Here is a 25777-nt window from a genome sequence, read left to right as displayed (position 1 = left end):
ACCATAACATAAAGATGTCGCACGAATTCTCGGTTGCTTATATTAGAATGTTAAGACCAAGCAATAAGGCAACTGCTACAAAACTTCAGGACTCAGAAAATTTCCTTGAAAGCGCGTGCTACGTCTTGATATTTATGTCAATTAATACTCTTATGATATGATTATTGTCTATTTAATTTTGAAAATAGTACACTATACCCATATTTTCACAGCCATGCATTACAAGACGTATCAAAAGACCTTTAGGTTTATGCAGAACGTGTCAAGCTAAGTTCAGGCTAAAAGTAATTAGCGACCATAATCACAATTTACATAAATTCTACCTTTTGCTTTAATAATTACCTTTCATCTTAAAACAATTAGCGATAAGATACAGTCCACATAATCCAGAAGTTATACTTACTGGCCTTCATAAGATCGTGTAGGGACAGACACGGTGCGGTAGGGTCTGGCGGTACGAGGCGCGCGCACAACGCCGTCGCGGACAGGGCAGCACGAGACCACTCCACGCACGATACCACCAGCCGCCTACATTCTTCAGCGCAGAGCAGGCTGCTGTGTCTCTGCGAAGAGTAAAATTAAGCTGTTTTATTTCTACACGTAGGGTAAGGGCGCCAGTAGTCAGCCCCTACACCAGTAGTCAGCCTTTTCCAGCTAAAAACCTATAGAAATAGCGTTCTATTGCAAATTAACCAATAAAGTTACTTTTAAAAAAAGCTTGGCCTTCTTATTGGTCAGTTCAGAACGTCACAATGACGCTAAGTGGCTGCAAGAAATGGTAATCTGATTCCAATTCGATGTTGTCACTAGTCGAGCCAAGATGCGGCGTACGCGCCAAAATTTTCTTAGTGGGATGTGCCCGACAAAAAGGTGAGTTATTGTGATTTCTTCTTAACTTTTGTGTCATGTTTTATTAAAATATATTGTTAATACATTTTTTACGCCTAAATCAAATGAGTTATAGAACAGTCTCTTTATAGTTATTTAAATAATGAGGTGGCTGACTACTGGTATGCGTTTCTTGTACATTATCTAGTGTTCGGCCACCCCCGGCTGAGTACTGGTCATACATAATTCCATATAAAAACCAGTAGTCGGCCGCCTAACTACACACGGTCGAACCACGGCTGAGTACTGGTGAGGTATACCCAGTGTTCAGCCATCAGTAACTTACGCTGCTTAATTTATTCATTTATTTATGAAGCACCTACCTACCAAGTCATTTCTTAGTTTTTTGGCATTGTCAGAGACCAGCCATGCATTGTTTATTTGTTTCATTTCCATAGGTCTTTTCGTGGCCCATCTAAGGAGAGGCTGACTACTTTTAGCTATTCGGCCGTGAACTGGGTTGTGACGGCTGAGTACTGGGGAAATGTGCCTTATTTTGAAAAATACTTTATTTTCAATACTTATTAAGAAAAATTATCATAAATATTAATTTCATAACAATGTTTAATAAATGATTAAGTGAATGAGTACAAAAGGTTTTTGATTACTATTTTAAATAATTTTCTATCCACATTTAAACTTGCACTTTCCACTAAAAGGCTGACTACTGGTGCCCGTACCCTATTCTTTTTCTGGGAGAACCTCTCCAAATCTTCCTCTTCTGTTTCAATGGCAAGAATCAGAGTGTCTGAAGATTGGTATCCACTTAAACCCCTTCATTAGTCCTCTTTTAATGTATGGAAAATGAACGCTGCAGATCCTTACAGGATTATTTTAAGGTCCAAACATTATCATGCAAAGATAAACAAAATTCGATAATCCATACCATCGATCAGAAAAATTGTTTGATCTTATGTGTAATGGCGAGTGCACATTATTAGGTTGAGTAATGTTGCCACATGCCAGCGTTGCTTGGGCTTGATATAATACTTAAAAAATACGTCCTTATGAACCAACTTCTCTGATACACGGAAATAGATAAATAGCAGCTTACATGTGCTGTACAGGGTTTGACGTGCAACGCGCACGCGACGCTCTTCCATACATCTGTAGTGCATTGTGAGGAGTTCTTGAGCGGCAGCTTCATCCCTGCTACAGTCACGAATCTGGAAATGTTCAAAAACCGTTATGAATCATTGAAGGCTAGAAAATAGCTTTTAATATGTGCCTGGATTTCTTATTGAAATATTTTTCTGATGATGTCTTTTAAAATGAACTTAGAAGCCGTTGGTTCGAATATATTTTATTGCCTTTATCACTCGGGTAGATAAAGGAAAAGGAATTGTATATGAACTGCTGTCTTAAAAACCCTTTTGACATGTATCGCTCTCGGGCATCTATAAGATTATAGGTATAGCTATTACATTCCAACTTACCCGTTAACCTTCTGCTCCGCCACCGCCAAATGCGCGTCCAAGTCCGCTTGCGCCGAACACGACCGGAACAGACTTGTCGGCCTGTTATTTAACTGGCTGCAGTATGTCAACCCTCCACAGCCGAGAGAGCATGGTGCCTCCACCTCCTCGATACACTGGGCCAGCTCCACCTCTTGAGGGTTGCTCATGCAGTCGGCGTAGAATGTCTGCCAGTTCGCCTGCCAGCTCGTGTTGTAGGTGTCGAAGCAGAGCCGACGGCAGTTGATGGTTGTGCCCTAGATATAGCTTGAGTATATTAATATTTACTAGCTATTTAACCGAGCTTTGCTCGGTTTTCGATAAAACACGAATAAAATTACATTTTCTAAAAATGATTCCTAGCTAGATCGATTTATCGCCATTCGCCCCCGAAACCCCCTATATACTAAATTTCATGAAAATCGTTGGAGCCGATTCCGAGATTCCAATTATATATATATACAAAAATTGCTCGTTTAAAGATATAAGATTTGGCCTAAATGAAATAACAACATTGTTAAATAGGTATTTAAAAAAGAAAATTTGCCCCTTCAAGAATAAAGAACAATATGAAAAACTGTACCAATGTAAAAATATGTAACTTTTAAAAATCTTAGTAATACTATTAAGAATTTAAGCCTGTTTAAATACAGGAACCTAAAAGGAACTGAAATGAATTTAATAACACAAAAAATCGATACTCGTAACCTAAACTAATTCTCCAATTCTCAGAGAAATGACGAAATCTCATCGAAACAAACGTCAAGAGCCTAATAGAGATGTAGATCACACTATTTTAAGAACTAACGCTAAACAGTAGTTGAGTGGCGACATACGAGTAAACAATAAACATGATAATCTTAAACGACTTTGATTGAGTTGAGTGGATGATCTAAGAACGTAATAAATCAATCGTCGAGTGGCCGATTGTAATTACATTAACGACGCTGAGATCATCCCACCGAGTGCTTTATTGAGAGGCAAGTAAACGATAAACATTAAATGGGATGATCTAGACATCTTTATTATGAACGCGAAATGTAAGCAGCTTGTAAGTACAATACTGGTGAAATATGCCATTAAAAAGCTACATTAAGCTGCTTGTAGTAGTTTAGTTACAGTATAAATCTGATATTTTACTAGTTAAGGAATATCAAAAGTGACTAGCTAAAATTAACATTCTGCTTTGGTATATCGACTCCCTTTTTCATGAATCTACAATGCTACTGAATGAGAAGAAGACAGGATAACCTTGCCGCAAATATAATTTACTAAATAATTTCTATATGGATTCCTCTTACTACTAACCTTCTGACAACAATGCAGTTTCGCGATGTCATACGGTATGACATCCTTCGTATCGGCCGGCGCGTCCTTCCTCAGGAAGCACTGCCACATGTTGTCGTGTATGGCGGGGGCTCCGCACTCCTGCGATAGGGCTTCGGCTATCTCCTGAGACTCTCCTGTCCGTCGGAGTACGTTCTCGCAGGTGCTCTGGCATTCTTGTGAGGGAGATTCATGGCAGCAGGGTAGATCTGGAATATGAAATGTTGGTTAACAAAGACCCATATTTTAGGTAACGAAATTAACGTTATAAAAATGCCATAAAAGAACCTAAAGCAAAAACTCATGATATTTGAATGATAAGAAAATCTAGAGAAAGTTCTGCAATTATCTATTTAAAGTCGTACTGTTGGAAATCTGCTGTAGAGTAGATCTACCTACAACTGCACGCCATTTGTATGGCAGAATGTATAAGAACAATATACTGATTAATGTTAAGACATATGTAACACTACATTCTTGCAATAAAAATATTCTATTCTATTCTATTCTACATACTTCTCGTATGTGGACGAGCTTAGCTCATCAAGCTCATCAATTTCCTTACATCTGCGTGCGATGCCAGAATATGAACTCACACTTGGACGTATCCGTGTGCACAGTAGATGCTGTCAGCTGACGGAGACAGTGCAGCAACGGCGCGTCTGTTCGCACAGCTCGGCGGTACGCTCGCTAGCTGTGACGTTACGAGCAGAATCTCAGATACTCCACATGAGCTGCTTGGACATGAACTTACACTTGGACGTGTCCGTGTGCACCGTAGATGCTGTCAGTTGACGGAGACAGTGCAGCAGCGGTGCGGACTGCTCGCACAGCTCGGCGGCGCGTTCCCGAGCCGTGACGTCACGCGTACCACGCCACACCGCGCGCTGGCACGCCTCGTGACAACTCAGGGATTGGGTCTGCGCTGGACATAGATAGGATGGGAGTTAGTTATATTTTTTGGCATTGCAAACTGGACTTTCGACGTGTCTTATCAAGGTGTTCTTTTAGCGTCTTGTCGTCAGGGTTACAAGTTGTTGCTTCCTCACCTAGTCGCAAGACAAGCATCTCAAAATGGGGACAATGTACAGCGACAAGCTATGAAGACAAGAACGTATATTACATCACGCGTCATCGTAAAATGCTGTCGTTGCTTCGAATCACCGAGCTATTGCTGACGCGTATCCTCTACTAAGCGCCTGTCTTTTCCATTTTCTTTTGGTACTCAGTGGCCAGTGCCGAATATATATTTTTTTTGAGTGTTGACCACTTTATTTCCGTCACCCCATGTACGAAATCTGCTGGCCCGCTATCGCTGCCGCCTCCTAGGAAGCTGCCACCCCTAGGCCATGGCAAATATGGCCCATTTATAAATCCGGAGCCGCTGATACCTATCGTGCTCTGCTAATGTAATACATACAGCAGCACCACTGCGCCTCCTGCTGGTGGTTGACGCAGTCGAAGAAGGCGATCTCGTCGGAGCGGCGGCAGGTGTCGAGCGCGCGCGCGTCCGCGGCCGTCGCGCACGCCAGCCGGCACCGCGTGGAGTGAGCTAGCGCGCAGCAAGCACGACCCCACCAGCCTGAACTTGATACTACCTCTGGGGAATACGCATTGCATCAGGTAAATGCAGTCTGCAACTAAAGTAAGTAGGGCTCACCAATCAATATGGTGAGCTCTGCTTAGAGCCCCCGCAGACTACAGTCTTATTCGGCCGATAGTTTAGTCGAAAGCTTAATCAGTACGAAGATGTATGAGTACGCACAATAAACGATTTGTATAGGCCGATAATAATGTACTGAAACCCCGATTTGGTCAAATATCGGCCGACTTAAAGTCTGCAGTCTGCAGGGGCTTATTCTGGTTGAAGAAATTCATTCAATCAGTGCGAGGTATGCTTTTGATTAAAAATGGATATACGAAATAATGTGTGCGTTAATTACCATTATTTAAAATAGAAAAGATCAAAATAATGTTTTTGGAACGTTTTTTTAAGGATCAATTAAACACCTTATTAAGATCTTAGGATCTTAAAAAGGTTAATTATATTAACTCTAATAATATAAAGGGCCATACTACTGTATTATGGTTATAAAAGCTCCTAGCAGTATTGGCGGATGTTTTACCTTACAAACCCCCAAAAACAACAACTATTATCTAACACAAAAGCTTACCTTGAATCGTCTGGTTCATGCATATCCAAAACTCCATCTAAAAACATACAAGATCATTTATCGAGATGTAACACGAGAAGGTTGTATTGAAAGCCCAATTACAATATAAAAGCGGTAGGCGGTTTGATTGTGCTAAAAGATTTTCGGATGATCAATTCTTTAGAGTATCAGATTACAAACATTCGATCGCAGTTTAATTTACCGACAGAGGTTAAAATACCATGCCCGGTTTCTGAGTTTTTTATCAAGAGTTTATCTATTCGATAGCTGCCTGCTCTCTTGACTGAATAATGTGTCAAATATGTAAATCAATCAATAAATTAATAAAATATATGCTATTAACAAAATCATAATATTAATACGCGAACGAAAAACTTTGTAACCCTTTTTACGAAATTTTTTTTTTACAAATAAAACATTACACATACTATTAGACAACTCTTACACGGCCAGTCTGAGATCAGCTAAGTCCCAGAGACAAGAGTTGAAAAAAAAATTATAAAGTCAATATTTTTTACAAAATATAGGTGGTGTTCCTAATGTCGTTGAAACTAAGGTCGAATTTCGACCATTGGGCGATCTCTAGTATGGATAAACATATATAATTACTTTAAAGAAGAACGAAGACAAATTATATTCAAATACTAAAATACTAACTTAATTCATTTATTTATTTAACATTAATTGCACTCAAGACAATTGACATAAAAAGAAGAAACAAAGGGACTTGCTTATTTCTATAGAAATTTCTTAAATCAGCCCTACAATAATTGATCCTTTCCATAGTCAACACCGTGACGATGATGTTTCATTTATTCTCTACATCCTCAAATTATTGTTTTACTTAACCTACAATCACAAAATCAATTTAAAACATTTCAAATTAACAATATACACAGCTGTAAATTGCTGAGTAGGCTTCGTAACAACAGGGAAAGCGTTTGAAACTTCGGTCGTAACTCAACAGAAGGGAAGCCATAAGCACTATTAAATTTGGGTGAAATTTATGGCTGAGGAATTGTGGATAACTGCCTCGTACTTGAAGCATTGTTTAGCCTCACTTTGGGACTATTAGAAGTATCAAGTACTTGATGCTCGAATAGCTTAAATTGCTGAAGGTTGCGGTCATTTCACTGTCATGGTTGGATCAGATATAGGATTTTCAATTCATATAGTTTCATGTCGTCGACTAAGATTATACTGAAACTATACTAGGGAATTAACAGAGATAACTACAAGCATAGTAATGACTTTTAATACAACCTGACAAAACTTTGCTATGGATAATTTGCTTTGGGGGGCTTTATGTGTCTTTAAACTGATATAAACATAATTTTATATCAACACCAATTGATTATTCGACTGAAACACTGACTGACAAAAAAGAAACAGTTATAGCGGAAAGTTATGCCGTATTTGCTGTTACAAATAGGTACATTTTTGTTTGTTTTACAACTATTAAATCTAAAACAAATAACAATAAAAAACCTAATCTCATGCTATCTATGGGTGTTGCTGAATGCTGATAGATCGGTAAAGTAAGGTTGAACTCGTATATCTTTTGCTATTTTAAACATAAGATAATCTTAATGGCTTGAGGCTTCTTATCAGTGAAATTTTGTGTTAGGTAAAAGTATTTCTTTACTTCTGATTTTTCTTTAAAAGGATTTGTTTGTATTCCTCCCGGAAAAACGCACGGTTTCCTCGTGATAAACGCATTTTGGGGCAACTGAGTTGCTGGTGTCATCCTTTACTTTGAACATGTTTTGTAACAGGTAGACAATAATTTTGAAGAAATAATATCTGATGCGTACAGCGTATCAGAAGTTATTCTAATATCCTATGTCATAGCGCCATACTCCATAATATTTTGAGTATAATCGAATATCAAATAACGAACATGTTTTATGATTATTTGATTTACTGAAGATACATATTTCAAACTCACCAAATGCGGGGAACAGAATTTAATAATGTTCCTATTCCTCTCCTCGTGCGAGGCCGAGTCAGATCCAGTTTCCACTAATGACATCTGAAACAAGACACCACAACATTAAAACTATAATATATTTCCCGAATAAAACTTTAATGCCCTACTTTTTAAACGTGTCCGGGGTTTGGGGTTTTAGTCCATAATCAGTTCACACTAAGCCGAGAACCGGTAGTAAAATCACTACATAGTAATTATTAATGTAATTTTTAGTTATCGGTCTCTAAAAGTACTCAATAGATTTTAATTGATTTTTTACTAAATTAAAGTAATTGAAGAGAAAAATTTATAAATATAGGTAAACGCCTCGTATTATTTCGTTTATGATTGTACTGGCCCTTCGATCTCTGAAATCTCTGCTTAGAGAATAAAATATGACTAGAACGGTTTTGTGTTGGAAATTTTTAGTTATTCTAACAAAATATTCGGATATAATTATGTTAAATATCAAGGGTAAACTAAGGTGTTGAAAAATTTATCCCATTTAAAAAACGCCTCGTTAACGTGGGCGTAGTCTCGGGAAACAGCCAGTTGAATATATTGATGTTAATTAATTTAATTAGGTACCCGCATACGACTCACACATTGTAATTAGTAATTACTCATAAGTATACAAACTCTCTAAACCTTTTATTTAATTTTGTGCCTAGTACAGCTGTTTATAAAGAAATATGAAAAAGTAACAAAAATTGTGGTCGGTTATTATGTGTACGCACAGATTACTAGTATATATATTTTGTAGAAGTGTACGTGTAGCTACGTACCTATTAAATAAATAAATAATAATACTACTACTGACTCACCTCGTAACAACAGATGCATTCGTTTCTATAGCGAAATTAAATGTCTAAAATTTATGAGATTTGACATAACCATAAAGTTAATATACCTAGCGAAATAGAGCAACAATCTCGAGCTGTCAAAATTGGTTTTCATCGGTGTGAAAAATATGTGTACGTATACACTTACACAAGCATGATTGAACATGAATTCTATGAGATTAAATTGTCTGCGTACGGCACGTGCCGACTGGACGTCAAAAAAAGAGTGCTGCTGTCATGTATCACACGTGTCTTTTTACCACGCAGTGTCACTGATAGTGACATCTCTCTTACTCAGGCCTTTATTTCTCTATTCCGCTAGGTATATTAACTTTATGGACATATCGCATCGCGTGTCATGTCAACTCAAGTCCCCATTTTTGATCTCTAACTTCGCTACGTTCGCCAGTTTCGGCGAATGCATTTTGACTAAGCGCTCAGCTTTTTAATCTTGCAAGACGAAATTTCATAACTTTTGCGTGTGCGTGTTTAATTAGTTAATTACACAACAAGGCGTAGTTTGTTTTACTTAAGATTCCGGGTGTCATCGCAATTCTCATACAAACGTAATACCAATATCATTTCCCATACGAGCATATTTACCATATTTGAGTTATTATTCAGCTAAAGATAGTAATTACCTAGGTTCCTGTACAAAACTAGGCCTTTACATCCGTTATGGATGATTTATAAATCATCCATAACGAAAAAATACGCTCTGAAAAATACTGTATACAGTATTTTTCAGAGCGAAGTAACCACTCCTCGAATACTGTAGTGCCTGGGACAAGATTTTTAAATGTCCGTATGGTTGCCCAAGCGCATACGGCATTCTCGCATCATAGTCGGCCTAGTCCAGAGGAAAGAACTAGTCAATACGTCTTGGACCAACTATGTGCGGGTTTCCTTACGATGTTTTCCTTCACCGTACGAGCGTCCGTATTATGTACTTGAGATCAGAAAATGTCTCATAGGTACACGCCTCCACCCGGGTTCGAACCTGCACCCTCTAAGAGTGCGAACCAAAGGTCTACCCATTAGGCCACGGACGCTCAAAAATAGGAACGATTACAATATTTACATACTACCTAAATTGTAATCGTTCATATTTTTTGGTATGTTAAATAAATAATAAATATTTTGCAGTGAATCTTTGTTCAGGAACTTAGGTTATTACTATCTTAAGCTGAAATAACTCAAATAATATTATGGTAAATATTCTCGTATGGGAAATGATCTTGGTCGTTTGTATGAGAATTGCGATGGCACCCGGACTCTTAAGCATGTAAACTACGTCTTTTCTTTATTCTGCTCTACGAGTCTTCGTGATTTACTAGGCCTATAAGAGCCAATCTGTTTCTCCTTGATTCTAAGGCCGGTATACATAGTCAGTACTCAAGATGCATCTCAGTCTCAAGACGCGGTTCGGCTCTATGATGGTCCAAATTTTGACAGCCAACCAATCACAGAGCCTGAACCGTGTCTTGAGATCGAGATGCATCTTGAATACTGACTATTTATACCGGCCTAAGCTTTTAGCTGGCTATCCTAAGCACCATATAATCGCCATAATAGGTATTATTAATCATAATCATAAGCATTGGTCTCGCTTCAGATCGGCAACGGTAGATCAAACATTTATCTAGGTAGATATACTTGGCATGTAATTATTAAGGGCCCTGTACACCTACCGAGGAGAGAAAGGCGACAGTGCTTTCGGCCAATCAAATTGATGGACAGTGCTCTTGCCACAGCTCTACACGGTAAGTGGGCTTAATTTTGGCGGTACGAGTAATAAAGGCTTAGTTTATTGTTATTATTCAGCTGGTTTTGTCAGCTTCCGTACTGTCTCAAGTGATTGTATAATTGATAGACAAGTGCAGTTGTCTCGCATGATAATCGAGGTGCAAGGTTATCAGGTATCTGGGGCCACCCTCGTCGGCGCCTGACGCACGTTATTACGCCAAATACTGATAACTGATAGCTCTATGTTGATGACAATATATTGTTGTAAAAAGCTGATAACTGGTGATCACGTACGACAAGAACGTGCGAAAAAGATCGTGGTCAAATGCCGGTCAGGCTTCACAGACTGTGGCGAAACCCGGCTGGGATGTGTTAATGTATCCGCCCTATAGTCCTGACCTTTCACCTTCAGATTTCCACCTGTTTCGGTCGCTGCAGAATTCCTTAGGCAGTGTCAGCCTGACAGGTTGACATCACAAGAGGACTGCCAAAACCACTTGTCGCAGTTTTTTCATCAGAAGCCCCAAAATTTTTATAGCAATGGGATCATATCCCTACCAACAAGATGACAAAAAGTGTTCGAACAAAATGGCACCTAAATATACTTTAATTGTAAATCTGGGGGCACGGCAGTGCCCCAGCCAAGCTTTTTAGCAAAGGTAAACTTTATAAATATAACCTTTTGAATTTTTATATAAAATGCGAAGAAACTTTTTGCCCAACCTTATATCACAGACCATAATAATATTAATACGTTTTCGCTACCTTCTCATACTGTGGACAGTGTTCAATTATGTTTTAGTAGCCATAATTTCTGGTAGTTTAAGTGAATACCAGTACTTTTAAAGGAATGTTATTCCCTCTTGCAGTTGTAAGCTTAGCTGCATTAGTCATTTCCTCCACACAATAGTACATTATAAGAATACTTAATTACGTATTTCTAGGAACGATAACATAAAATCAGTAATTATTCCATGTATTCCTCTTACAACTTCCGGCGCACGACGAATATATTTTATTCTTGCTTGCCAAGATCTAAATTAGATCGTAAAAAATAGATCGGAACAAGCACTCGGTAAATTTTCGAAAATCTTTTTTATGTCCTTATTTTTTATGAATATAACTAGCTCTCCCGGCAAACGTTGTTTTGCCATAAAATTATTTTCCCTATTTTCCTGCTTTTCTCTTGAAGGTTTTTCTGATTTTCTATAGACCTCACGGAGCCCGAGCCCTTTCCAACGAATGCAAAACCGTGGAAATCGGTTCGTGCGTTCTAGAGTTATAGCGCCAGGAAGGAAAACCGAAGGAAAATGTCGTGATTCTAGTGTTTCGCCATAAAGCAGGGAGCACAATGGCTCTGGTGGCGGAACTAATAATGGCAATCTTACGTATTATTTTCGGTTAATAAAAAATTTTCGAAAATTAATGTCTAAAACAAACAAATGTAACAGTACCTGAACTTTGTAGACATTTTACAAAAAATAAATATACTCCCGGGGGAGGCAACATGTGCGCAATAATCATCAAAACCTATTTTAAAAATTCTACATAAAAATAAACATAATCAATAAGTAATAAAATAAGTCTTGTCTTCTAAGGAGAGTAATAAAATAAGTCTTGTCTTCTTGGAGAGGGCGCTACTGTGCCACGATTTAAATCGAGTCCGTGAAAAAATTGTATTAAATATATTATAATTATTATATTAATTGAGAATAAGTGTAAATATTAGCTTTATAATGTTATGTAACAGTGACAAAATGAATTAATAAAAATAAGTGAATTTTAACAGTAGAAAAAGGACTACAAAAAAAAGTGACCGTTGTGACAAAAATTTAAGTATAAAACTTTATTAATAAGGAAAAAGTGACAAAATACAATAATACAGTGGGACAATAGAACAAGACACGTAAAAAATAAAAAATAAAATTAACAATATTTCAAAATCTGATGTGAGTAATCAGCAAAATAAGAGACAAAAACTTGGAACACAATTACACCTCATAAATAATATAAAAATAAATGAATTCAATGCAATTTTATACAAAAAACGGAGAAATTATAAAATAATTTAGTATAATACAACTACAATATATTAATGAAACTATGATATGAACAAAATTAAGAACATTTATTATTATGAGACTTCTGGAGGAAATTGCATTATGAAAATATAATAATTGAATAAACTACACAAGAACTAAATTAACCAGCATTTAATCGAAGGAAAACTATTTTGAACTTATTTACTACTAATATATTGACATTATTTAGTCATGGATTGTTCATACCTGGATAACATAACCTTCAGAAGACAGAAAATGATAAAATCAAACTCGGACCAAAACATTACTTATATTTCAGAGGAAGAAGACGACTCTTTTTCTACGTCTAAATTAGATATTTCTACTACCAGTGAGCCAAATATATTGGAAAGTCTCGAGGTTTCGAATTTAAAAAATGAAGTGTATAGATTACAAAATGAACTCACCAGTGCACACGAAGAGATAGGGAACCTAAACTTGGAGATTACAACTTTAAAAAGAGAACTAGAAGGGTCCAAAAAACAAATTTCTATTTTAAAATCTTTCACGGAAAATTCAACTTTCACACCGAAAAAGATTATTAGCACTCCTAAATCCCAAAGGCAATCACTGTCACAAATTAAAACTTCAAGACTGTTTTCACCACTTAGACTAAATAAACAGAATACAAAAATTATATCGACATCTACGGAGTATTGTTTATCACAAAGCTCACAAATGGTAACAAACACGGAATCACATAATAGCCTTATCGACCCATCGATCAATGCAATCGATACCGGCGCGCTGCCCCAAGGACTAGCCGAGACTGAAGGCTGCTCGAGGAAAAAATACGATGTTTACATACTAGGTGATCAACAAATGACGAAGTTATCAGTAGGCATCTATAATAAATTTAAATATATGAAAGACTTTAGACATAAGGTTACAATACATGGTTTTATTAAGCAATATGCTACAAGTGAACAGGTATTAAGTTATTGTGACATTTTGTATAATTCTAAGATATTGTCAAAAAATACAATTGTAATCATAGGAGTCGGGTGTAACGATAAAAGCCCATATAAATTGTTTACTGACATTTGTAATGCACTTAGCAAATTAAAAATTGCACAAGTACTTCTGGTAGGTGTAAAGAACAACCCCTATTTAAACACAGATTTTCTCAATACAACTTTATATTCGCTCACCAAAAATTATGCAAACTGTACTTACATACATCCACAACTAGTTAATTCTCAGGTAAAATCTAATTATAACACATTTATCAATCAAATTTACTCAAAATTACAATATCAAATTTGTAAAAATGAGTACTTAGAAAACAGTGGGCAAAAGTACAATAAAATAGAATTGAAAAACAAACCACAGATGTATATCATCGGGGATCAACCAATTAAGGGACTCAGAAAAATTATAAAAAATTCTAAAAACATTAATAATAAATGGAATGACAAATTCTTGATTTCATCTTTTATAAAATCAAATGCAACTTACTCACAGTTACTTAACATATCAAAAGAAACGACTAGTAAATTCACAACATCAGATTATATTATAATAGCTACAAATATTAATGAAAATAGTATCAATTCATTTGCGCATAGTCTTATTCTATCACTTCCCAAACTAGCTAAGACAAATGTAATAATATCGCCATATATAAACAATAATTACTCGAACCCCATTTATATAACAAATAGACTGAAATACATTTTAAAGGACTTTCTTAATGTTAAATTGCTCAATGTGGTAAAGAATATTTACAATCACAGCTCGTTACTACAGAAAATGAGTCATCAAATCAATTTTGAAATAGATAGTCGGGAGTATGAAAAAACATTCTTAAATAGTTTAAAACAAAATAACAATTTTATACATAGTAAAAAATATAACACTGAAAATGGCTCATCATATTATTCTGTAGAAAAAACAATAATTAAAAAGGACAGAAAACAAGATAAAAATAAAATAACACATTATTTTAAAAAAGTAACAAATAAAAATCTAAAAAATAATGATAAATCTTTTTTATAAAAAACAACAAATATTTGACTTTATTTCACCAAAACATAGCCGGAATTTTGAACAAATTAGACATACTACAAATTGCATTATCAACTACATTAAATTTACAAATAGGAACAATTGACGTTATTTGTTTGACAGAAACATTTTTAATGAAAAATAATGAAAAAAACTTGACATTACCTAATTACAAGATAGCTGCTACGTATTCTAGAAATAAAAAACGAGGGGGGTCTTGCATATTAGTAAGGAACGAATTAGAATTTAGAAAAATTGAATTGACAAAAAAGTATGCAAAAGACTTTATATTTGAGTGCTGTGGTATAGAAATAACTGAATACAATACGATAGTTTTATGTATATATAGGGTTCCTAAAGAAAACATAAATATATTTATTAATAGTCTGGATGCCACTTTAAATGAACTACATAGATCTAATAATAAAAACATAATAATCTGCGGTGACTGGAATATAGATGTATTAAAGGATACAAATGAGCATAGAGAGTTAAAAGCCATTCTAGCTAACCATAACTTAAAAACTAATATAAATCAACCAACTCGCGGACTGTCCAGTATTGACCAAATTGCAAGTAACTTAAAAAAATATGAAACAAATGTACATCATTTGGCACTATCAGATCATGAGACTGGACAATCCATAAAATTTCCTGTAAATCATATAAAAGTGAGAAAGAAGGCGAAATTTTACTTTGTTGAAAGGCATGATTTTAATAAAGATAATATAAGAAAATTTTTGAATGCTATGGCTGCACTCACTTTCTCCGACACATTTAATATTGAGGATACGGAAGAAAGCTTTAGATCTTTTTATGAAAATTTTGTATTATTTTATAATCTTTGCTTCCCAATGATTTATGTAAAAATAAACAACAGCCCGAAAAAAACTAATTGGCTTACAAAGGGCATAAAAAAATCTACAGTTAGTAAGCGTTTATTGTATTACAAATATAGATACGGGACTGCTAATAAAAAAGAACTGCTAAAAAGATACAAAAGTTATAGTAATGTACTTAATAAATGTATATATGAATCTCAAATAAAAAACAATACGAACTTTATAAAAAAATCAAAAAATAAATGTAAAGCCACATGGGCACTCATAAGAAAGAATGTAGATGAAAAAAGGACAAGTAAGAATATTGACGCCATAGAAGTAGATAATAAAATATACACAAAAATTAGTGACATTGCGCAATTATTCAACAAATATTTTATTGACATTACAAAAAATAATTATTCTAATGATACCAATATTAATATTAAAAATAATCCAATTAATTCATTATATTTATCTCCCTTAATTCCTAATGACATTTATAAAATTATAATTTCACTAAATAACACGCAAGCAACTGGATATGATCATATTTGTACAAAAATAATAAAATTAGCAGCAAAGTACATATGCTACCCGCTATGTCACATAGTCAACTTATCATTTAAACAGGGACATTTCCCGTCGCAATTAAAAATATCAGTAGTTAAGCCTCTGTTCAAAAAGGGCAATGCAAAGCACATGTCAAATTACAGACCGGTGACACTTATACCAGTAATCTCAAAAATATTTGAAAAGGCCATGCAAATTAAATTAGTTAATTATCTTAATAGGAACAATTTACTATGTAAGCAACAATTTGGATTTACGAAAGGAAAATCAACGACAATGGCCTGCTTTTCACTGGTTAAACAAATAACACAAGCTATTGACCAAGGACTAGCTGTAGCTGCTGTTTTTCTTGATCTAAGTAAAGCGTTTGACTTCGTTGATCATAAGCGATTATTAGATAAATTGGAAAAATACGGTATTCGGGGAAATGTACTTAAATGGTTTAAATCATATCTTACAGGTAGGAAGCAGTGTGTAGAAATAAGTCAACTTGAACAAAACAAAGAAATTTCGCATAGATCAGAATATGAAGATTCTGAATGCGGAGTGCCGCAGGGTAGCATGTTGGGACCAAATCTCTTTTTAATCTACATAAATGATCTGCCAGAAATAATAAAATATGACTGTAGTATGTTCGCTGATGATACCACTCTCTTAATAAAATGCCCAAGAAATATATTAAATGAGGAATTGCAAAATGAAATTAAAAATGTTACAAATTGGCTACAAACTAATAATCTTACGGTAAATTTAGAAAAAACAAAAATTATTAAGTTTTATAAAGAAAATATTGACGAAAATAAACATTTAGAAAATAAAATAACGCCAATCAAATGTGTATCATCAGCTACTTTCCTAGGGATACATATAGATAAAAACTTGAATTGGAAAATGCATATAGATATTACCTGTAATAAACTTAATAGATTCATATTTGCGCTTAAAAGAATTAAAAATATAGTATCGAAGGAAGCCACCTTAGTAACTTACCATGGTTATGTCTCTTCATCTCTAAGATATGGTCTGATACTATGGGGAAATTCGGTGGATGTGAACAGGGTATTTATAATACAAAAAAAATGTTTACGAGCCATGGCAGGGGTAGACAAGTTCACTCATTGCAAACCGCTGTTTCAGCAATTTAAAATCCTTCCACTAGCCTGTTTGTATATACTAGAATCATGTCTTTTTGTAAAGAAGCATGATTTTCTATTTGAAAATAAAGACAATAAAGAAACCAGAAACAAAAGAAAAAAAAACAAAATAAATATACCTACACAAAAATCAGCATTAAATAGCAAAAACGCTTACTGTATGACAATTAAAATTTACAATAACCTACCAGACAATTTAAAAAATGACAATAATAGTTATAATAAGTTCAAGAAGGATCTATTTGAGTGGCTATTAAAAAAATGCTACTATTCAGTACAAGAATACTTCAACGATATAGCAGTTGCAAATAAATTTAAACTAACTTTAAATATATAGAATAGGTATATGACATATAATATGACAACATTTGATTGGATCTAGATTATTTTTTTTTTTAAGGCTAAGGATGAATTTATGACATTATTATTATATATTTTTATCTTTATTTATGACATTAATATTATATATTTTTATCTTTTATTTTACCGATAATAGGACATTATAATTAGCATAGAATTAATTTATTGATATAGTATGAAATAATACCGACATATATGTGAATATGACTCTTGTGGGCCTGACATTAGTTTAATAATAATTATACCTCTGTACTATTTAATTGTTTTTGACATATTATACTGTAATTATATATATTTTTTTTTTTTTATATAAATGGAATTTGAAAACTTGACCTTATCATCTGACATTATAATTTTATTTTATTACATTTTTAATCAATTAATAACAATTTTATACCTTTATCTCCCTATACTGTGTAGTTATGACATTATTATTTTAATCTGTAAAAGTGTGACTGTAACTTGAATTGAAGTGGACCTGTATACTGGATAGCTTTCCTTCTTTAACTTCCATTTTTAATAGGTATCTGGAGTGCTGAAAAGTAAAAAACTAAAATGAGATAAAACATTCAAAACAAAAAACACTAAATGAGGAATTATAATTATGGTAATTTAGGTTAAGTAGGTAGGTACCTGTGTTGTGTGCACCACGTGTAAGAACCAAAATGTATTTTGATGAAGCTATAAGTATGTACTAAGCTTTATGATTTGAGAGCTGAAAATAGAACAAAACACTGATAAGTGAAAAACCTAGGACATATGTATAACCATGTATAACCCAGAACAATAAGTATAAATAATATGTTAAATACCTTAATTGTGTAAGTACACCTGATATAAGCAAAAAGATTATTTGCATTTGGAGAGAATAATATTGTTTCTGTTTCCAAATTCAATATACATATTGGGATATTATTAGGTTTTACGAATCACGTGTTTGTGATACAACACAATGCCACGTAATATGCCATCCGCCATATTATTTTATAACCACATAACCTCCATCATCCATGATTGTTTTGAAAGTTGACACGGAATTTTAGCTTCTCCTCCTTCGTCTTGTTATATTTTGTTTTTTATTTTACTTTTTTTTAAATTTATTTTTAAATACTATGACGTAACTATCAAATGACTTTAATGTATGTTTTTGATTTTACTGTTAAAATATTATGTTAAAATATTATGTTAAAATATGTAATAAGATCTTTTAAAATAAGACGTAGTTACTTAAGGCACGTTGCATGTTAATTAGAATAAGATCTAAAGAAAATGTTTTGAAATAATAATTAGACAATATTTCCACGCCAATGAGGCAGAAATTTTGATACCATACATAAATATTAAGAACCATTGTTAAACAAATTTCCTGGAAATAAATACTATTCTATTCTATTCTATTCTATTCTATTCTAAATTACAAAATTATAAAAATTCCCGGTGACTCTGCTGGTAATTTTCGCCGGTAAATTTGTCATGACCTTCTTCGCCCTTTGACTCCTGCAAGATGACGTCTCGTACTTTATCGTCTAGTCTTGCCGGTTCAGCCAGCTTCCGACGTAGTGTGGCGGTCCGGCCGACGTTCAAATGTTTCATATCAGAAATTTCGGACAATGTGCATGTGCAAAAGGTCTCAGCAACCAGGCCATAAGCTCCAAAAAAAAAAATAGTTGTTACACTATTTGACAGGATTGGACAACAAATGTTTGACATGTAATAAACAAACCAGCATCTATTGAAATGATAAAGTATTCATTAATCATTACACATATCGAGTTTTCATTGTTTTTAAGATGTATTCTGCTATTCGGGACGGAAACAAATCCAACAAATCAAAAACCATGGCAATCGGTCCAGCCGTTCTCGAGTTATAAGTGTTGTAACAAACACGACTTTCTTTTATAAGATTCGATCGTCTTGGTCGCGGCATTATTAATTAAACTTCACTTCACTTCAATCCACTTGTTAATTATTATTTTATTTAATAGAAATAGTTTTATTATTGATTTCTTACAAATATCAAATTGTCATCCATACGTCATTACATAGCTGTCATTTTACGTCAATTACATAGCTGTCATTTTCGTTTTGTTATTCCAAGTCTGATTCTTTTTTGTTATACCACGTTTTATAGTGACTGACGTTTCATGTCAAGTCACACAGGAACGCTGTCGAACGGGATAAAAAGTATCCTATGTCCGTCTCCTGGCTCTAAGCTACCTCCCTACCAATTTTCAGCCAAATCTGTTCTGCCGTTTTTGAGTTATAAGTGGTGTAACTAACACGACTTTCTTTTATATATATAGATGTAGGCTCATACGCAAGCTTTTTTTTTTTTTTAATGAAATAAGGGGGCAAACGAGCAAACGGGTCACCTGATGGAAAGCAACTTCCGTCGCCCATGGACACTCGCAGCATCAGAAGAGCTGCAAGTGCGTTGCCGGCCTTTTAAGAGGGAATAGGGTAATAGGGGAGGGTAGGGAAGGGAAGGGAATAGTTGAGGGTAGGGAAGGGAATAGGGTAGGGGTTAGGGGATTGGTCCTCCGGTAAACTCACTCACTCGGCGAAACACAGCGGAAGCGCTGTTTCACGCCGGTTTTCTGTGAGAACGTGGTATTTATCCGGTCGAGCCGGCCCATTCATGCCGAAGCATGGCTCTCCCACGTATGAGCTGCAACATATAATTTTATAGAGTGCATTGGCCTCGGTTTAATAAGATCAACAATATAGTATTACATATTATATCTGTACCTAATGTTTGTCCTTACGTTTGAAAAGTTTTTTCAGACATGAACCAAAAATAAAGAAATGCAACAATTTATTTATTTACTTCATAAAAATGAAAATAAATATATAGAAGTAACTAGACGACGCCCGCAACTCCGTTGCGCCAAAATTCGTTTATCGTGCGGGAACCGTACATTTTTCCGGGATAAAAAGTTCCTATGTCCTTTTCCGGGACTTAAAGTATCTCCATGCCAAATTTCAGCAAAATTGATTCAGCGGTTTGAGCGTGAAGAGGTAACAGACAGACAGACGGATAGACAGACAGACACACTTTCGCATTTATAATTTTAGAATGGAAGTATGTATATGGATTTCTATACCTACTATACTTTTTGTATTGTAATTTGTCTCATCCAAAAATAAATGTTATCAAGATATAAACTTAAAGCACAGAAACGACAAACTAATTTTATTAATGAGCGAGCTTTCAGGCCTGTATCAAGATAAAGCTTACACGGAATTTAAACTTGCATCTCCAGATATAGAATGGTAAAGCTGCAAGATTTAGATATTAAAGGAAATTTAAAGATATGTGGAAAAGCCAACACCACAAGAATAATTGCAATTTGCAAGGAAGTATATTAAGCGATTTAGAATGTTTGATCCGCTGCAATTTTATTTCTATGAAAAATACATGTTGGCCAACACTCAAACAAACCTAACTACCAATTTCTGTCCGTAGCGGTCATTAGCCCCATGTAAAAAAACTTGTCATATTTCATCGTTTTCTATACAAACCGCGCAAACAATGAAGTGTGTGAGAGGTTTTGCGATGAATCTTTAATATTAAGTCTTTATAAGAGTTATTTTTTTTAAGTTAACAGAATACAGTGCGAATATTTTTCACATAGCTCCTAAACTAGAAAGGTCAATGACCGCTGGTGCCACCTTAAATTATTTTGACTATAACAAAATTTAACTTAACTTAACTCTACACAGCTTATTATTTCTAACATTCAAAAGTGGTTTTCTATATGTTTTTTTACTAGGTACATTCAGAAAATATTTGTTGTTTCTTTCTTTACCAAAGCGAATTATGGCAGAACCTAATATACGAGTTCGGCCAATTATTAACAACGAAACAATGATCATTGTATACAAATTATCCGGGGCGGGGCGTGATCGGCCCACCATCACTATGTACGAGTACATCACCCTGTATAAACAATACAGCCTGCAGCCTGCGACATCGTTGCGAAATATTTCGCGGGAAACGTACATTTGCCGCGATAAAGTAGCGAATTTTTCTAAGTCCTTTCACGTGGACACTATCTGGACTAAAAATCGTTAAAATTTGTCCGTTTGGGAGCTACGATACCACAGACAAACACGTCGCATAACATGCCTCTGTTATTATCGGTGGTGTCCTATCAAATGTGGATTTTTGGTGGTAGGCTGGTAGCCAAATCGAACATTTTCCGTTAATCGAAGGTTAAATTCGTTATTTAACCTCCGGCAGTTGAGAAGCTGCAGTAGTGAAGGTTCAACTAAACATAATAATTTAGAGCATTAGGAAGGAAAACCTTCAGTCTGACGATGATACGATTCATAAGCTTCTAGAAGATTAAAGCAACTACGTTCTTCGAGAGCTATGTATGTCGGCCTCCTCTAATAACTGTTACATAATAAAGTAATGGCTGTCTTGATTAGCGGCCCGCTGTCAAAACAATTGTAGCATAACTGTACGTGAAGATAACAGATACAGGATCTAGATCTTGCTAGATTTACTAAATATATCCTGTTCGAATTAGGAACCGCTAGTCAAGAATTGGCAACTTCCGGGCTCTATATTTTAATCTAGTGGAGGCCCAATTTCAACAAATCCGGTTAGTGTTAACAGCTTGTTAAAATGTCATGTCTTCTCTTTCATTCAAAGAAAGAGGTAACGCGATACTAATTTGAGCATTAACTTTAACTGTCGTTGGTGACATTGTGCCGTCATGTAGAGCTCTTTTACCGGAACCTTTATTGTATTTGTATATGTATATTTGGATATATTGGATCTATACTTTCCAATTAGTGATGGGCAAAATTGCTCTTGAGTCTTGATCTTGGCCAAGACTGCAAGACCGAGACCAATTTTGCTCACAACTATTACCAATTTTTTTCCTGGGACTAAATGTACGTCTATACTAAATTCTATTTGATATTTGAAATAGATGTCTCTATGTAAAATAATTATTACATTAATCTCCCAAATAGCATGAACCAATTTTGAATTTTGAGAGAAAAACTTGTAACCCTTTTTACGAAAAATGGGGAAACATAGGTGCATGAAATTTCGCACAGTTATAGTTTATATGGTGAAGGAGTGCATCGAGCTAATATTATTTTGAAATTATGCTTTTATCTTATATATTTTTAACAAATAAAACGTTACACACACTACGACACTACTACTAGGAAAAATGACAGATTTATGAATGACAAGCCTATACGTACGAATTATACTCTTTTATTTATGGTTGAAGTCTGCTGACAACAAGTTGACAAATTGAAACGGCCAGTCTGAGATCAGCTGAGTCCCAGAGACAAGAATTGAAAAAAACTATGATGATGAAGTCAATATTTTTTACAAAATATAGGTAGTAGTCCTAATTTCGTTGCAAATAAGGTCGAATTTCGACCATTGGGCGATCTCTAGTTTAATTAAAAGTTAAAGTGATCATCACCTCGATGATATTTTTTAATTTTAATGAGCTAGGACGGAAGCTAAATGATTTTATTAGCCATCAAGATTAACAAAATATAAAATCAAGTCGTCAGGGTGAATACACTGTCCATGTGTTTAGAAATGTGCAAAAATTTAGTATTCTAGGCACATGTGTGTGAACCGCGCAAACCCATGTGTCCCATACACAGTCAGCCACACACAATGTACTCGTACCACATTTTCAACCTTATTCCTACGGCATAAAGTCCAAAAGTGGTATCTAAAGATGTCCAGACTGTACGCCCTAAACAAATACATTGTGCAACAAAAAGGTTACGTGATGAAAAGTAAATGAAGGCCGAAATTGTAGCGCTGACAGCAGTAAAGGAATCATTAGGTCAGCTTACGACAGGCGGGAAGAATACAAAACTACAGGGGCCGATTTTCATACTTCGAATTTCGATTCACCTCGCTGACGATAGACGTACTTGTATAAAATAGACTAGCTGTCCCGGCAAACGTTTATTTGCCATATAAAGTACCTATTTCGCCCGTATTATTTTATTGAAGTGACTAAATAAGTATGTCACCATGGCAACATCCATCGCTATCCCGTCTCACAAACAATGATCGCTGTCAGTCTCGAGTTGTAATTTACTATTATTTATTCAACAAATGCACAAGCTTATCAATATCAAAAGTACCCAGTAGCCGATTCTCAGACCTACTGAATATGCATATAAAATTTGGTTAAAATCAGTAAAGCCGTTGCGGAGGCGTACGGTGACTAACATTGTGACACGACAATTTTATATATAAGATTTTATGTACGTCTAGATGACCCTATGAACTTAACATCACTTCCCAACAAATGTAAATCTTCCCTGAACTTTACGAATATTTCAAGGCTAAAATTAGCCAAATCGGCTCAGCCGCTTTCGAGTTTTAGCTAGACGAACAAAATTTTAGATTACTTTTATTTACCTACTACAGCCCCATTTGTATGTCGTTTAAAGATATAGTTTGGTTTTGTGGGTTTTGAGATTATTTAATAGTATGATTTTGACGTTGATAGTGAAGCTTTTTCCTAATTTTGAACATTTTGCTGACTCATTCGCATAATCATCGAATTGCGTGTTTAAGAGGAATAGACTGACGAGGATATTGGAAACATGATTCAAAGTTTTTCTTCCCATCATCCTCCATCCCATTTGTCATTCTTTAAAGCAGGAGAAACTTAAAACTTTGGACATTAGTCGAGTCATCAAAAAACGATCTGACAAGATAGATCAATGCTTTCTGATTTTTCTGAATAGTTATATTGCTCATATTTTATTGACTACAGCTGCTGTAGCGGACGTAAACGAAAGCATGTTAGATATGAAAACGAAATAGCAAATGCAGGCATAAATTTTCGTCTCGACTCGTATTACTGCGGCCTTCTCTCCCTCCGACTATGCAACTTATTTTTTCTCCATCCTAAAAATTTACAATGCCGCTAAAGACTCGTTCACACTAAAGCAACAAATAATAAGATTCTTCTATTCCCACTTTATAGTAGTCATAAACCACGTTTGATATGCCATTGTGAACACATCCTGTACCACTTCCTCCATTGCGAGTTCCCGGTATTTCTAATTGTATTCCCATCATGGATTAAACTTTTTACAATTTTATGTTTTCTGGAAAGAATATTGGAGGTGCACGATGCATCTTAATAGTATGATGAATAGTTTTCATTGCATAAAATATTGCTTACATAATCTGTGATGAAAAATATTCTTTCAACTGAAAGTAGTTATGTCTTAAGGGCCTTCCCCTACGAGATTCCGTTATTTACCGTATTTAGAGCCTTATAAACTCATAATTTGAAAGCTACAAAGTTATAATAAAAATACAGCAATAATCTTCAGTAGGTATATTGCAACATTCTTTTCCCCGTTTTAAATTTTCTATTTTTGTTTATTATACTTATGATATTAGCTTCCAAAGTAATGCCAATTTATTAAAATTAAAGCAAACTTTCAGCATCCCCCTAGTATTTACAAATTACGTTTATTTGAAACACATAACAATAGCTGACCTTAATTATTATATCTTAATTTCTCTCATTTCTTGCTTTTATATTCATTATGTGCATAGTAGGTTAATTCCTTTTTCAAATAAACAGACAAAACAATGTTTAAACAACAAGAAGAACCGACGACAGTCTATAAACGAACAGACGTAATTGAAACACAAAGACGCCGCGCGCTCTACATACTTGCAAATGTCTTGTAGCGACTGATCACGCTTTATTGAACTTAATCACTACGTTTTGATCTATTATTAAACAAAAAGATATAATATATAGTCCGTCAAGAAAGTGAAGAAATTAAAAAGTGGCAACATCGTAGTGTCATCCCTTTTTTCCTAGATTGATTTGAAAGGGATGACACTACGATGTTGCCACTTTTTAATTTATTCACTTTCTTGACAGACTATAAAAGAAATAAGAATAATTAGTTACTACGTAAGAGACAAAGCACTTTGTAAAGTACTCTACACTTTTAGCGTAGCATGACCTTCGCAGCAATGCCACTTTCAAGAAAACAGGTTGTCAAATATAATTACTATTTAGTATTGTGTGAAAAATCTTATGTATAAAATTCTCGTGTCACAATGTTAGTCACCGTACTCCTCCGAAACGGCTTTACTGATTTTAACCAAATTTTATATGCATATTTAGTGGGTCTGAGAATCGGCTACTGGGTACTTTTTATATTGATAAGTACATTTGTTGAATAAATAATAGTAAATTATTACAACTCGAGACTGACGGCGACTATTGTTTGTGCGACGGGATAGCGATGGACGTTGCCATGGTGACATACTTATTTAGTCACTTCAATAAAATAATACGGGCGAAATACTTTATATGGCAAAGAAACGTTTGACGGGACAGC

General features: G+C 34.8%; 1 protein-coding gene across 1 annotated transcript in view; it reads right to left on the bottom strand.

The window, feature by feature from the left end:
• Positions 1-25777, bottom strand: part of LOC121735165 (reversion-inducing cysteine-rich protein with Kazal motifs) — a 72844-nt gene that overhangs the window by 4809 nt on the left and 42258 nt on the right. Inside the window, exons 4-11 of the mRNA XM_042125846.1 lie at positions 7791-7874; positions 5843-5879; positions 5089-5268; positions 4423-4593; positions 3651-3877; positions 2325-2599; positions 1943-2054; positions 404-563 (exon numbers count right to left, since the gene is read on the bottom strand). Coding sequence (XP_041981780.1) covers positions 404-563; positions 1943-2054; positions 2325-2599; positions 3651-3877; positions 4423-4593; positions 5089-5268; positions 5843-5879; positions 7791-7874 — 1246 coding nt within the window. The remainder of the gene's footprint in view (positions 1-403; positions 564-1942; positions 2055-2324; positions 2600-3650; positions 3878-4422; positions 4594-5088; positions 5269-5842; positions 5880-7790; positions 7875-25777) is intronic.

The sequence above is a fragment of the Aricia agestis genome, chromosome 17 (assembly GCF_905147365.1).
Source record: "Aricia agestis chromosome 17, ilAriAges1.1, whole genome shotgun sequence".
NCBI classification, from domain to species: Eukaryota; Metazoa; Arthropoda; class Insecta; order Lepidoptera; family Lycaenidae; genus Aricia; species Aricia agestis.
Note: the sequence above shows the minus strand (reverse complement) of the source record. Positions and strands in the feature narration are given on the sequence as shown.